General features: G+C 41.0%; 1 protein-coding gene across 1 annotated transcript in view; it reads right to left on the reverse strand.

Moving 5' to 3' along the window:
• pfdn5 (prefoldin 5) overlaps window positions 1-12,375 on the reverse strand; it is a 30,700-nt gene extending 18,325 nt beyond the window's left edge. Inside the window, exons 1-2 of the mRNA XM_039746734.1 lie at window positions 12,284-12,375; window positions 4,251-4,353 (exon numbers count right to left, since the gene is read on the reverse strand). Coding sequence (XP_039602668.1) covers window positions 4,251-4,353; window positions 12,284-12,349 — 169 coding nt within the window. The 5' untranslated portion in view covers window positions 12,350-12,375. The remainder of the gene's footprint in view (window positions 1-4,250; window positions 4,354-12,283) is intronic.
• Window positions 12,376-13,953: the final 1,578 nt, after the last annotated feature.

The raw sequence follows: 13,953 nt of genomic DNA on the forward strand, positions 1-13,953 counted from the left end.
ATGCAATTAAGTAGAGTATAACAGTTTTTCTTTCAACGACTGAATTTAAACAAGTGTGTATTGCAGAAAATGCATGCTATAATAATAATAACAGTAGACTGCAAAATCAGATGGTAGCTACAGCTACTTTGTTAAAATCTGTGTTTTGCATTGCTATTGTAACAACTCGACTTGGGAGAGAAGGGGCAGCCGTACACACTGAAGGAGCTTGAAAGGAGGTGCGATGAACAGCGTGGCAGGTCAGACAATCTTATGTGGACTTGGGGAAAAGAAGGCATCTGATATGACAGGAAGGGGAGCTGTGTCTTCCAAAACTAACAGTGGAGTTGATCTGGATTCCTTTCTTAAAAGAGGCAATAAACAGTCCTGAGGACAGTAAAACGTCGGACTGCCACAGTCTTTCCTCCACCATACCTTGCATTGTTACATTATATTCTGTACTCTGTAAGCTGTGATTAAGCAATATTACATTTCGATGAGAAAAATTAATAATTATTAATCAGTTCAAACTCATGAGGCTATCGTACTATGAATGCACTTTCTGTAGAATGCTCACGTATGCATTTTACATATGTTAAAGGACTGAGCAGCTAAAGTAATGCAAAGATGTGAAAAATTAGGAAATACAGTACTGCAAAACTAGTAATAGTTATTTTGTGCTGCCAACACAATATACATTTGTGATGCAATTTAATGTTAACATGCAGATACTTCCATAGTCTATGATAATAATAGTAAGGTAGCCCTGCATTAACCCTTAAACAAAATAAGCACATGCTTTGAGCACCAAGAGAAAAGTTGGCAGCATAGAGTTTTTACAAAAATAGGAGAAAACTAAATATAAAGTTATAAGTAGGCCACAATAAGCATTAGTTTTACATCTTCGAATCCATGTACAGTGGGTATAGAAAAGAACCCCCACCCTTCGAAATATTCCCATTTTTTTGCTTTGCAGCTATAAATGAAAACACACAAACCACTATTTCTTCCCAGCTTTACTTATTCAATGCAATCTATAACATCTCAGTGAAAGATATCACAGATACAGTTCAGAAGAATTGAAAAAAGTAAAAACAAGAAATACTGAGATTAATAAAGGACCCCCCCCCACAAACTCAATCAGGTGTAAGTGCCCACCATTTCCATTGCAGACCTTGGTTACTGGCTTCCTTCCACCTGTGATCAGTTGTAATCAGTGTGATTAGTGAAGCTGTTCCTGGTCCATTCATTCCCTTGCTTGGTAGTGCAACTGACAGCAAACAACTGACTACTTGTGGCAAGCCATTTTCAGAAGATCTCAGGGACAGAGGTGTGGGGAGACATAAGGCAGGAGATGCAGACAAACAAACCTCAAAAGCTTTATCAATCCCAAGGAGTACTGTAAAGACCATAATAAAGAAGTGGCAAGTAGTTGGTACTACTAGGACCCCCCCTGGATCCTCCAAACTGGATGGTAGAGCAAGGTTGAAACTAGTAAGAGAGGCTACGGCGAGAGGCCAATGGTCATTTTGAAGGAGTTACAGGATTTTATGGTCATTGTGTGCAAGTGACAACAATTTCACAAGTGCTCCACAATGGTGGCTTGTTTGGGAGGGTCGCAAGGAAAATGCCACTTCTGAAGAATAGGCCACATTAAGGCTTATTTGAGCTTTGCCAGAATGCAACTTGAAGATTCTGATGCCAAGTGGAAAAAGGTCTTATGGTCAGATGAGACCAAAATCGAATTATTTGGCCTCAATACCAAACGGTACACCAATGCAGCTCACCATCCACAACACACCATTACCTACAGTAAAGCATGGAGGGGGCAGCACCCTGTTGTGGGGGCGTTTCTTTGACGCAGGGCCTCGTTAGGGTTAAAGGGAAAATGGATAGGACAAAATACCGTCAAATCCTTGAGGAAAACCTGCTACCCTCTGCCAGAAAGTTGAAAATGGGCAGAATGTTCACATTTCAACATGACAACGACCCGAAGAACACAGCAAAATCGACCACACAGTGGCAGAAGAAGTAAAAAGTGAATGTCCTGGTGTGGCCCAGTCAGAGCCTAGACCTAAATCACACTGAAAATCTGTGGAAAGATTTGAAGATAGCAGACCACCAACACTCACCATTCAATTGGACCGAATTTGAACAGTTAAACTGTAAAGAAGAGTGGGTAAATATTAAGTGGGCTCAATCTAGGTGTGCAAGGCTGACAGAGAAGAATCCCAACAGACTCGAGGGGGTAAAAGGGGGTCCAACAAAATGACATTGACATTGGAGGGGGAGGTGATCTTTTATTAATCTCAGCAGGTCTTGTTTTTGATTTGTTATAATTCTTCTGAACTGCAGCTATGATCTCTTTCACTTGGATGTTTTAGATGGCATTAAGTAAATAAAGCTGGGAAAAAATATTTTTTGTGTGTGTTTTCATTTAAGGCTGTAAAGCAAAAAAATGGGAATATTTTGAAGGGGGTAATTCTTTTCTATACCCACTGTATGTTGAAATGCTATATATTTTTCAAGGTTAGAAAGCAATGGAATGCAAGAGGTTTTGTTTGGTACAAATAATGATATTCTTTATTAGAATATGTTTTCACAAAAAGTGTCCAACAACATTGATTTCTGTAGAAAAGAGGATTTTGAAAATTATAAGTATGCTCTTGAGGTCAGTAGTGTGGCAAGTCTGAAAACTTTCCTTTGTAGCCTGTATTGTGGGGCTTATTGTGATGGCCTCTGTATTCAGTCAATGTAGTTACACATTTTGTTTGGTCTGCCTTTATATAAATTTTCTTTATGATCATTAAGATGTTTTGAAAAACAAAAACAAAATTAAGTCTGGGAAACTAGAGGAGTTGAGAAGAACAAATCTCTAAATATGTATTTTTTTATTATCAATCTTATTTCATTTTTTTACTGTCTACAGTATACAGTAAATATGTTCTAAGATTCTGTGTCTTAAAAAGCATTAGTTCTTGTTCAGTTTTTATTTTATTATTTTTCACAGTATTTTGGAATTACTTTGGTTAATTAAAGTGGTATTTAAGAAAAGAAACATCACAGTAAAACTACCTACTGTTAACCTATGAAACTGGACCAACAGAAACACTGAAACTGAATTCAATCTGAAAAGTTTATGTACATAGATTATATACTGTGCTATATATCACAACCATGATAATTTTGAATCCTATTGTGTTATAAATGTTTGGCCATAGCACCCACCCCTAGTCTGCTGGCCTTAGCTTTAAAATCTTAGATGAAAACCCAGTGTACTATCTGAGCTACTGGGGACCACTTGACCATCTGCAGCCTTTGCTGTCTTCTAAGTCCTTTCTAGGCAAGCTCCTTTTGTGAGTGTAGTGTACAGGTTATTGTTTTTACCATTTTGTTCACCCGTTTTTAAAAACAATTAAAATCTACAATGATTGCTCTATTGTTTAATTTTGTTCAATAAAATTTTGGTCTCTTAAAAGTTAAAGAGCTACCAGTCTAGCTAGTGCCATCTAGCTAGTGAAATAACAGAAGTAGTTGGTTATTTGTCTTAAGTGAAACAGCTTGATAATTTGCTACTCGTCACACTCCATTCACTTACCTTTCATACCATTCTGTTACAAGGACCTAACCAGTTCTCCAGGTCACTGAATTATACCTTAACAGTGGCTGTGAACACTTTCAGTGGTGCCACACTTAACATTAGACCACATTAGATCACACAACAGTTCATCATTGTGCCCAGCTGGCCAGGCAGTCTATGGGTTTATTCCAAAGGGTTAGGGCTTTACATTATTGGTTTAATTTTTATTTATTGTTGTGCTAAATGGTTGAACTCTGAGGTGTTCTTCTTAGAAGAATAAGACAAATGTAAAGCTTTGATCAAACTAAACCTTGCCATAAATGAAATATTAAAATCTTTTAAATAAATCTAATTCTGTAATAACTAACATCTTTTTTTGCTGCATGATGCTTATTCAATAACGGGTGGGTAGAAAGAAAGAAAGAAAGACATCAAGGAAGATATCCAAGGGATTGATCTGAACTTGGCAACAAACAGAGAGCAATGGTGAGGAGCAATAAGATGACCCATTCCCAAATGGGAAAGGGGGAAGAAGGAGGAGCTGGATGTGTACAGGCCAACTCACCAGTGGCCAAACTATTTTTGATACTTCCAAAGGCTAAGCACTTTCAACCAGCACATCATGCTATTATTAGAAGGACCTCAACACCACATCACGGAGTACGACAGGCCCTTAGGCCACCCGACTTACCTTCATTCTCTTTGTTCAGGACGTTTACACACTCTTTTGCTTCCACATATTTTGTCTGGACCACCTTGAGCTGGGAGATGGATGATGTTAAGAATTCTGTCTCCTGCAGAAATAAAAAAGAAAACTTGTTATTTGGTGGGAACAAAAGCGGCTTGACAAGAAAACACCTTTTGGCCTACTGCATGTATTACATTACATTACCTTAATAAGTTTAGACTGTGCTTTTAACAAAATCTCACTAACTAAAGGCTGAATATCCTGCTGCTATGGGTAAATAATTCTGTTTATTTATTTCCTTGTGATTAATGTCTCAGAGAACAAGCACACTTAAGCTGCCAAACCTCTAGGTGTTGATTTTCAAAGCCCCTGTAGTCCAAACTCTGTCACTAGGTTATACTGAAAACCCTTTCAGTTTAAGAAAATGCAGATTAAGAGGGGACAGGACTGAAGTTTTTCAAAATAACAATAGAAATGAATACAGTGGATTCATGCTGTTACTTTAAAATGAATTCTTCAAAAAGGGCACAGATGGAAACATGTAAAAAGCAAGTTTTACACAAAGGTTAGAAAGGTATTCTTCATGCAGAAAACCGAAGACATGTGGAACTAGTGATCCAGTAGTTTGGTGGACAAGACGAGTCAACTTGATGTTAATTTGGAAAAATTAGGTAGATAGGATTGCCGATTTTTTTGGTTGTACGGCTTGTTCTTGTCAAAATGGATCTAATACTAGGCTGACCCGCCTTTTAAGGCGACCGACTTTTAAGTTGACCACTTCTTAAGGCAATTCAATATGTAGATCAATTTGATATTTTATACAAACTCATTAATTTGGTTATATTGCATTTGAGCGGTATTACTTTAATACTCGTAGTTTCTGTTATTTTTGTGATGAAATTTAAACTTTTTTTCTATATTGAGGTCGCCCTTTTGAACCTCCCTGATATTTACTACGCGGTGAGGCATTTGTACTCCATCAACATTAATTATTTCCAGAGACATAATTTTGTCTATTTTTCCAGCGCATCGTGCACAAAAGCAAGGGAACGATGGGAGCACCAGAACTCTGCTCACATCACGCCGCCGTGCCGCAAGCTGCAAGTAGTAAGCCTGTGATAAGCGGAATACCGCTACACTTTCCACTCAACGGGACAGAAGGACAATCCCGACCGCTTTTATATAGTAAGAAAGAAGAAGAAGATATCGCACAGTCTGGAGTAGAAAATCATCTGTTACCTGGAAAAACGAAACTACAAATCCCATCGTGCATTGCAAAATGGACGGGGCGTGTGTGAAACTTCACGCCTGCGTAGCACTCATGGGACGGAAGGACAATCCCGACCGCTTTTATATAGAAGGATACTACTTTAAAAACTTCCAAAAGGGACAACAAAAAAAAAAAAAGAAAAATGAGGATTGCCAGATAGGAAGAGAGAATGAAAGGGAATGAGTAATTTTGCAGTAAGAGGGTACAGCAGTACACCATACAAACTGACAGAGCAGAGTCACCAAATGCTATAAAGTGGAAAAATGGCTTCTCTTCTTTAGCATCAGTCAAGACAGAATTCCAAACTGCCTCCGAAAGCAATATAATAACTGTGTGTCAGTCAAGTCAAGGAACATGCACTGTTACAGCGCATTCATGCACCCACCACACGAAAAAACAGCTTGGGATCCTGGTTGGCAACCCCCCAGGTAGACAAGCAGTCCAGTCCCACCCTCCGGAAATGACCTTCTATCTGCCGCAACCAGGCGTCCCCTTGTCCTGGTCCAGCCACTCAGGTCCTCATCAATGAGCCGGATCACCCTCAGGGAATCGTGCCACATGGCCGTAGTGCCGTAACTGACTCTCCCTCACAATGCAGGTAACATGCCTCATTCGGGACTCTGCGAGCAACACAAGGTCACACCAGCCGTACCCAAGGATTCTCCAGAGAGACACAGCACTGAAGGAGTCCAGTCTTCATCTCAGGTCACTGGTTAGCATCCATGTCTCACAAACAGGAAGCACCAGGACTCTAAAGACTTGGACCTTCGTCCTTTTGTATAGATATTGTGAGCACCACACACACCTTTCCAGCGACCTCATGACCCCCTATGCTCTTCCAATTCGTCTACGGACTTCATAGGAAGACTCACCAGACACATGAATGTTACTGCCGAGGTCGACACTCTCTCCACAGACAGACACACTGATGATGACCATGCCTAAGAGGTCATAAAAGGCCCGACTCTTGGTTTTTATCAGGACACTCGCAAGCCCAGACCCTTAGACTCCTCACTCAGTCTTTCAAGAGCCCCCTGATCAGAGCATACATTGACTCGGCAAGCTTCACAAAATGGATTTCTACGGCCGAGTGACTGCACATAAGCCTAAAATCACTGTGCGCAATGTCAAGTGTTGACTGCAGTGGTGTAAAGCATACTGCCACTAGAATGATACATCCCAGTTCACTATCTGGCTGTCTGATGGACGAATCTGGGTTTGGCCGATGCCAGAACACCACTTTACGAACTATATAAAAGTTCAGGGGAGGAGGGATAATGGCAGTGATTAGGCTCAGGCCTTTGGTTCCAGTGATTGGTACTGTTAATGCCACATCAGTCAAAGACATCCGAGACATTTGTGCTTTTGCAACCACTGTTTGGGGAAGAGCCCTTTCTGTTCTAGGAGGGCTGTACCCTTTGCACAAAGCCAAGTCCATAAAGACATGGAAGAACTTAAGTGGCCGGCGCAAAGCCCTGACCTCAACTCTACTGAGGAAGTTAACACTGACAGTGCACCAGGTTGTCTTGTCCAACACCAGTACCTGACCTTACAATTGATCTTTTGGCTGAATGGGCACAAATTTCCAGAGACACTCTTCTAAATCTTGTGGAGAGCAGAGTTATAGCTGCACAGGGTTTGGGTTTGGTTTTGGAATGAGATATCCAACAAGCTCATACAAGTGACTGTCAAGAGTACACAAACATTTGGACATATGGTATAAGTTGCCTTATAGTTTCCTACTAGGTGAGTTGCAATTTTTGTCCCCTTCTTTTTACTGACCGTAATTTTTTCTTAGATGGTTCTAAAGAATAGGTTTGGCATTTTTCAAGTTACAGTGGGCTGAAAAAGTATTTGACCCCCCATCCCCAGAAAGCCACCGTATTTCCATCTTACATCATTACAACGTATAAAAATCACAAATGCAGAGTATCACAGTAAACTTAATTTCGCGGTGAACATATTTTGAAACATTTAGAGTTTGGTGAACTAAATAAAGTAAATCGATAGTGATGTTGTGAAAAATGCTGTTGAAAAAGTAATGGACCCCTTCACAAGGACACAGTCAATACTTGGTAGCAGCACCAAGTGACCCGACATTTGCACGATAGACATATGAGCGGCAACAAAATCGCGCCGACAAAATCGCGAAAGTTTCATTAAATATGAATTACTAGTTTAAAGCATATATAATAATGTTTATTTTAGAAGTCAATATTATGAGACACGGCACGCAAATAGTCCTTATGGTCACGCCCTGCTTATGTAGGAAGAATTGCAGCAAGACGTCTTGATAGTTGAGCGTATTTAGACTTGCTGGCTGCCTGACTGCTGGTAATTCCGTTTTGTATACGATTGCGTCTCAATCGACCAACGTAATTGTCCTCCCAGTAAACAAACATTCTGGAGATTGTCGGGTCTACTCTCGCTCAGTTCATCGAAAGCGGACCCAACATCTTCCGGAGGAACGAAACTCAGTGCAATTAGCATCTTTGAATACAGTTATAACCTACCACATAATGTGTACATAATGCGCACGTATGCGTCCCACTCTCTTGGCCTCCCTCGCGACTTTGTCGTGGCGATTTGTCGAAAACCAGTTAGCGAGTTTGTCGGGGCTCATATGTCTATCGCGCTTTTGTCGGTGAACCGCAGCACCAATAGCTGCTTGCAATCGCTTTGGATAGCCATCTACAAGCTTAGCACACCTGGATGGAGCCCATGTTTCCCATTCTTCCTTGCAGAACTGCTCCAACTGGGAAAAGTTTGAAGGCTTTCGTTTGTGAGCTGCAATTTTGAGATCATACCACAAATTTTCAATTGGATCCCGATCCAGACTCTGGCAATGCCACTGCAAATCCTGGATCCTCGTTTTGTCAAACCATGTTTTGGTTCCTTTTGCACAGCGTTTTCGGGCTATTGTCCTGCTGAAAGTGGTAGCAGCAGCGTCTAAGTCCCAGTTTCATGGTGGACGTTTGAAGGGTTTCTTCCAAAACCTGGATATACTTCTTACTATTAATTCTTCCTTCAATACGGACAAGGGAGCCAGTGCCTGCACTAGAGAAGCAGCCCCAAAGCATGATGCTAACCCCCAAATGTTTGGTGGTAGGTATGGCGTTTGCTGGATCATTGGCAGTCCCTTCCAAAATGTCAGACAAAAGCCTTTGTGTTGAGGCCAAAAAGTTCAATTTTGGTCTACTCAGACAAAAGTACGTGACACCAGAATGCAGGACTCGTATCAAGATGTCTGTTAGAAAATTCAAATCGAGCTTTCAGATGACATTTCTTAGTAGTGGCTTTTCTCTGGCAACTCTGCCATACAGCCCCTCTCTGTGCAAAACCTTTGCTATTATAGCCGTGTGCACATCCACTCCAGCTGCTGATACTGAGCTTTGCCGGTCACTGAGAGTCACCTTAGGATTTGCTCTTACTTCTTGGACTAGTTTTCTTGACATTTTCTTTATTTTAACAGGGCATCCTGACCTAGGCTGGTTCACTATGCTTCCAGTTCACTATGATGGCCTTCACGGTGAACACACTGAGGCTAAGGAGCTGGGCAATCTTCTTGGCACCATTGCCATCTGTAAACTTCTTAATAACAGTGGCCCTCAAGTCGCTACAAAGTTCCCTTGTCTTCATTTTTGTCAGTATTTGAGGTTTTACCAAATAAGCCACTTGTATCGATTGTTCAGTTGTATGCTCCTAAGAACTGGCCTAAATAATCACTTAGAGACCAGTCGACAAGCTAGAGGATGAATGGCTTGACTGTTTACACCCATTTTCTTTACTCTTATTGCATTGTTAACAATCATACAGTCCCCAAGCCATTAGGGGTCAAATACTTATTCAAAAGCAGATTTCACTGAAATTTTCTTTATCGTTACAGCATAATTTGATTTTCAGGATTTTTTTGTGAAAATGTCTTGTTCAAGAGGCCCTCATTTATATTTAACAGTATGAAACTGAAGATGTATTTTCAAAGAAAAACATTATAGGAAATTTAAACTTTGTCTAGGGGGTTAAATACTATTTCAATCCACTGCATTTCTCACAATAAGCGTATACATTCATTTCCATTGGAACCTCTTAAGTGAAGCAATTTAAACAAAACAAACAAAAAAAAAAAACACTGTGTCCGTTCTTTTAGTTTAAAATGGGACGTGCAGAGAATCAGTGTCAATGTGACACCTTATGAGCTTTTAAATCTTTTGGAAAACATTTGGTGAACACGGCTACACCAGGCTGAGGGGCCTGTTCTTGTCAGGACTTCACTCGTAAAATAAAAGCGTGGGCACTTTTGCTAAGATTATATTAATTGAAGAAAAGCGCCCACGCTTTTATTTTACGAGTTATGTACGAGAGACTTGTTTTCTACTTTTTTAGTATACTTTTTAACTTAATATAAGTGAGGTTTTAAAAAAGTACTTTTTATATACATGTTATTTTCGTGGGCGGCACGGTGGCGCAGTTCCGCGTTCACGGGTTCACTTCCCGGGTCCTCCCTGCGTGGAGTTTGCATGTTCTCCCCGTGTCTGTGTGGGTTTCCTCCGGGCGCTCCGGTTTCCTCCCACAATCCAAAGACATGCAGGTTAGGTGGATTGGCGATTCTAAATTGGCCCTAGTGTGTGCTTGTGTGTGTCCTGTGGTGGGTTGGCACCCTGCCCGGGATTGATTCCTGCTTTGTGCCCTGTGTTGGCTGGGATCGGACCCGGTGTTTGGATTGAGCGGATTGGAAAATGGATGGATGGATGGATGTTATTTTCAACATTTTTAGTCTTGGGTTTGTTTTAGTATAATATTGTAATCCATATTTTAACGCTTCCTTTATTTCTATCCGTTACTAGTGCCATCTATTGGTGAAATCTTGAACTATTCGTCATATGACAATTTCTTTTCTTAATTAACATGGATTAATTGCTCAATTAGTGAAACTGATTATTGATTCATCTATTGTCATCAGAAGTGAGTCAGTGTGCAAAATTTCAAATCATTTGGACAATGGGAAGTGGGTTAAATATCAATTACAAGATTTGTATCAGACAACAAACAGGTGAAGTTAAAATAAGCGTGGTAATAAAATAAAAAATAAAAAAAAAATACCCTGAGAATAACATATACAGACCTGAATAAATTAATGGAAAAGATAAACAGTTCCTTTCACAAGTCTACTATACACAACACAGGGTCCACGTCAGGTTGGCAACCCCTCAGGCAGAAGCGAGATCCAGTCCCACCCACCCAGAAATGACCATCTATCTGCCTTTGCCAGGTGTTACATGGGCATATATGTGGGCCTGGTCCAGCCGCTCGGGTCTTCAACTATGAGGGTCCTGTGAGCCGGACCACCCTCAGGTAATCGCGCCACATGGCCGTTGTGCCGTAACTGATGCTCCCTCACAATGCAGGTCATGTGCCTCATTTGGGACTCCATAAGTAACACAAAGTCAAATCAGTGGTACCCAAGGATTCTCTGAAGAGACACACATGAAGGAGTCCAGTCTTCATCTCAGGTCACAAACAGGACTCTAAAGACTTGGACCTTTGTCCTTTTGCAGAGATATCAGGAGCACCACACACCCCTTTCCAGAGACCTCATGACCCGTCCATGCTCTCCAAATCTGTCTACTGACTTCATAAGAAGCGTCACCAGAGACATAAATGTCACTGCCATGGTAACAAGGTCAACACTATCTCCACAAAAACAGACACACTGCTGATGACCGTGCCTAAGAGATCATTAAAGGCCTGGATGTTGGTTTTTATCAGGACACTCGCAAGCCCAGACCCTCAGACTCCTCACTCAATCTCAAGAGCCCCGATCAAAGCCTCCAATAACATCACAGCATCGTCAGCAAAGTCAAGATCAGTGAATCTCTCTTCACCCACAGATGCCCCCCAGCTGCTGGACCCCACCCAACACCCAGTCCAAGCAAACATTGAACACAAAAGGAGCAAAACAGACCACTGACGAACCCCAGAATGAACTGGGAAAAACGCAGAGGTTCTGCCTCCACTCTGCACAGCACTCCCTGCTCTGTTGATCGCGGTCAAAAAACACTTCATTGCATGTCTTAAGTTTGCCAAAGACCACCATGACACTGCACAATGCCATTAGGAAAATGTTTTGTTGATTGATGAAACTAAGGTTGAAGGACACCAAACACCAACATGAAAACCTCACCACCGCAGTAAAGTGCAGTGGGGAGAGCATCATGATTTGAGGCAGCCTTGCTGCATAAGGACCTGGATAGCTTACCATCATCAAGCGGTGAATTGAATGAATTCCAAAGTTTATCAAGGAATCTTAGAGGTTAATATACAATACAATTTATTTTTGTATAGCCCAAAATCACACAAGAAGTGCCGCAATGGGCTTTAACAGGCTCCCCTGCTTATAGAAAGCATTACGTTAGTCATTTCATTTTGGATACAAACGGTAAACGAGTCACGTCATGCTAACGTTCAGACACTTCTTTATCTCGCTCATACTTCTTATGACTTACAACAAAATAATCTCAACACCTGTAGCTACATATGGGACTTCAGCAGAATGTTAACGCCCCTTTCAATTCAACGGTCACCGGTCCTAATAAGGCGTCTTTAACCAAGCGACAAACCACACCAAGCGCCTCGCTGCTCTTCACCCGCCTGTGCAGCGTCCGTAAATGAGGAGAAACCCTCACCTCGACAAGCCCTGTGCTACTCATAAAAGCAACAGATATTATTGAGAGAAATATTTCTCAACGAGCGTTCAGAGAACACTCACCTGGTCCAACTGCCCCTTCAACCCCTCCAACTGCGGCAAAGAAAGATCCGCCACATTCACCGCCATCTTGAGATCGAGAAGCCGGCGGAGGAAGCCGCGCTGGAAAGAGAGGAACTTGAGGGAACGAATTGGTGAGAGCGCCACCTTCACGTGGAGGACCTGAACAGACAGTTAGTGGATGAAAGCATAACTACCAGTACAGTATAATAATATTATAATGATATACATACAAAATACTGGTATTATAATACTAATATTTGATTAGATTTAGAATTCATAAATATAGTAATTGAAATAATGTATCCATTTACTGATTTATTCACCCATTCATTATTCAGACATGCATACATTTGCATAGTGTAAGAATACAAGTCTTTCAGGCACATGTGCAGTTCCTGATTACACTGAACTGAACAATACATAGTAACAAGTAATACAAGAAATAAAAATCTTAATTAATACCTCATCTATCCATCTATCTATCTATCTATCTATCAATCTATTAGTTATGTAGTGCCTTTCCTATCTATCTATCTATCTATTGTGGCGGACGGTCAGGTCCCATGCCCGGTCGGGATTCCCCTTCAACATATGTTCCGGGGGAGCAACCATGGGCTGCTCAATGCCTCCCCTAGGACGCTTGGTGGCAGCCTCCTTGGCTGACGGTGGTGTCTCAGCTTCCCACAGGGCTCCATGGGATTCTGCATGGATCCCTCAGCCCGACTGGACGAGTCTTCAGCCCCACCCGGAAGTGCAACTGGAAAAAGGTGATCAAGCACCTGGAGCACTCCTGGGTGGGCTATAAAAGGGGCCAGCAACCACCACTCAGTGGCCAGGGTCGGGAGGAGGAGAACGAAGCTTGATGGGAGGAGTGGTGGTGCTAGAAGGGAGTGTTGTGCTTTTGCTTGTGTTACTTTGGACTATGTTGTGCCTGTGGGGTTCATGGGGAAGACGTTCCCCAATGGTGAAGAAAATAAAAGTCTTTGTTTTGTTTTTACACGTGCCTCCATGTGAGTCTGTGTCGGGTCGGATGCAATATAGTGCTTAATATTACACTCTCTATCTATCTATCTATCTATCTATCTATCTATCTATCTATCTATCTATCTATCTATCTATCTATCTATTATATAGTGCCTTTCATATCTATCTATCTATCTATCTATCTATCTATCTATCTATCTATCTATCTATCTATCTATCTATTATATAGTGCCTTTCATATCTATCTATCTATCTATCTATCTATCTATCTATCTATCTATCTATCTATCTGTCTATCTATCTATCTATTATATAGTGCCTTTCATATCTATCTATCTATCTATCTATCTATCTATCTATCTATCTATCTATCTATCTATTATATAGTGCCTTTCATATCTATCTATCTATCTATCTATCTATCTATCTATCTATCTATCTATCTATCTATTTGTCTGTCTGATTTGTCTGTCTGTCTGTCTGTCTGTCTGATTTGTGTATCTTTATAATTATCAAATATGCCAATGTCACCACCTGTATGGGTACCTGAAGTGCCTGGCTGAGGCTCTTCAGAGAAAGGTGTTAGTTTCTTCAGGAATATGTCTAATGTGGTTTGCTTAGTTTATTTTCCCCTTTTTTCCAACATTTTCCAATTGCAAGCCAAAGTATCATTCCCGTTCTTCTCT

Source organism: Polypterus senegalus, chromosome 3 (assembly GCF_016835505.1).
Source record: "Polypterus senegalus isolate Bchr_013 chromosome 3, ASM1683550v1, whole genome shotgun sequence".
Lineage (NCBI taxonomy): Eukaryota > Metazoa > Chordata > Cladistia > Polypteriformes > Polypteridae > Polypterus > Polypterus senegalus.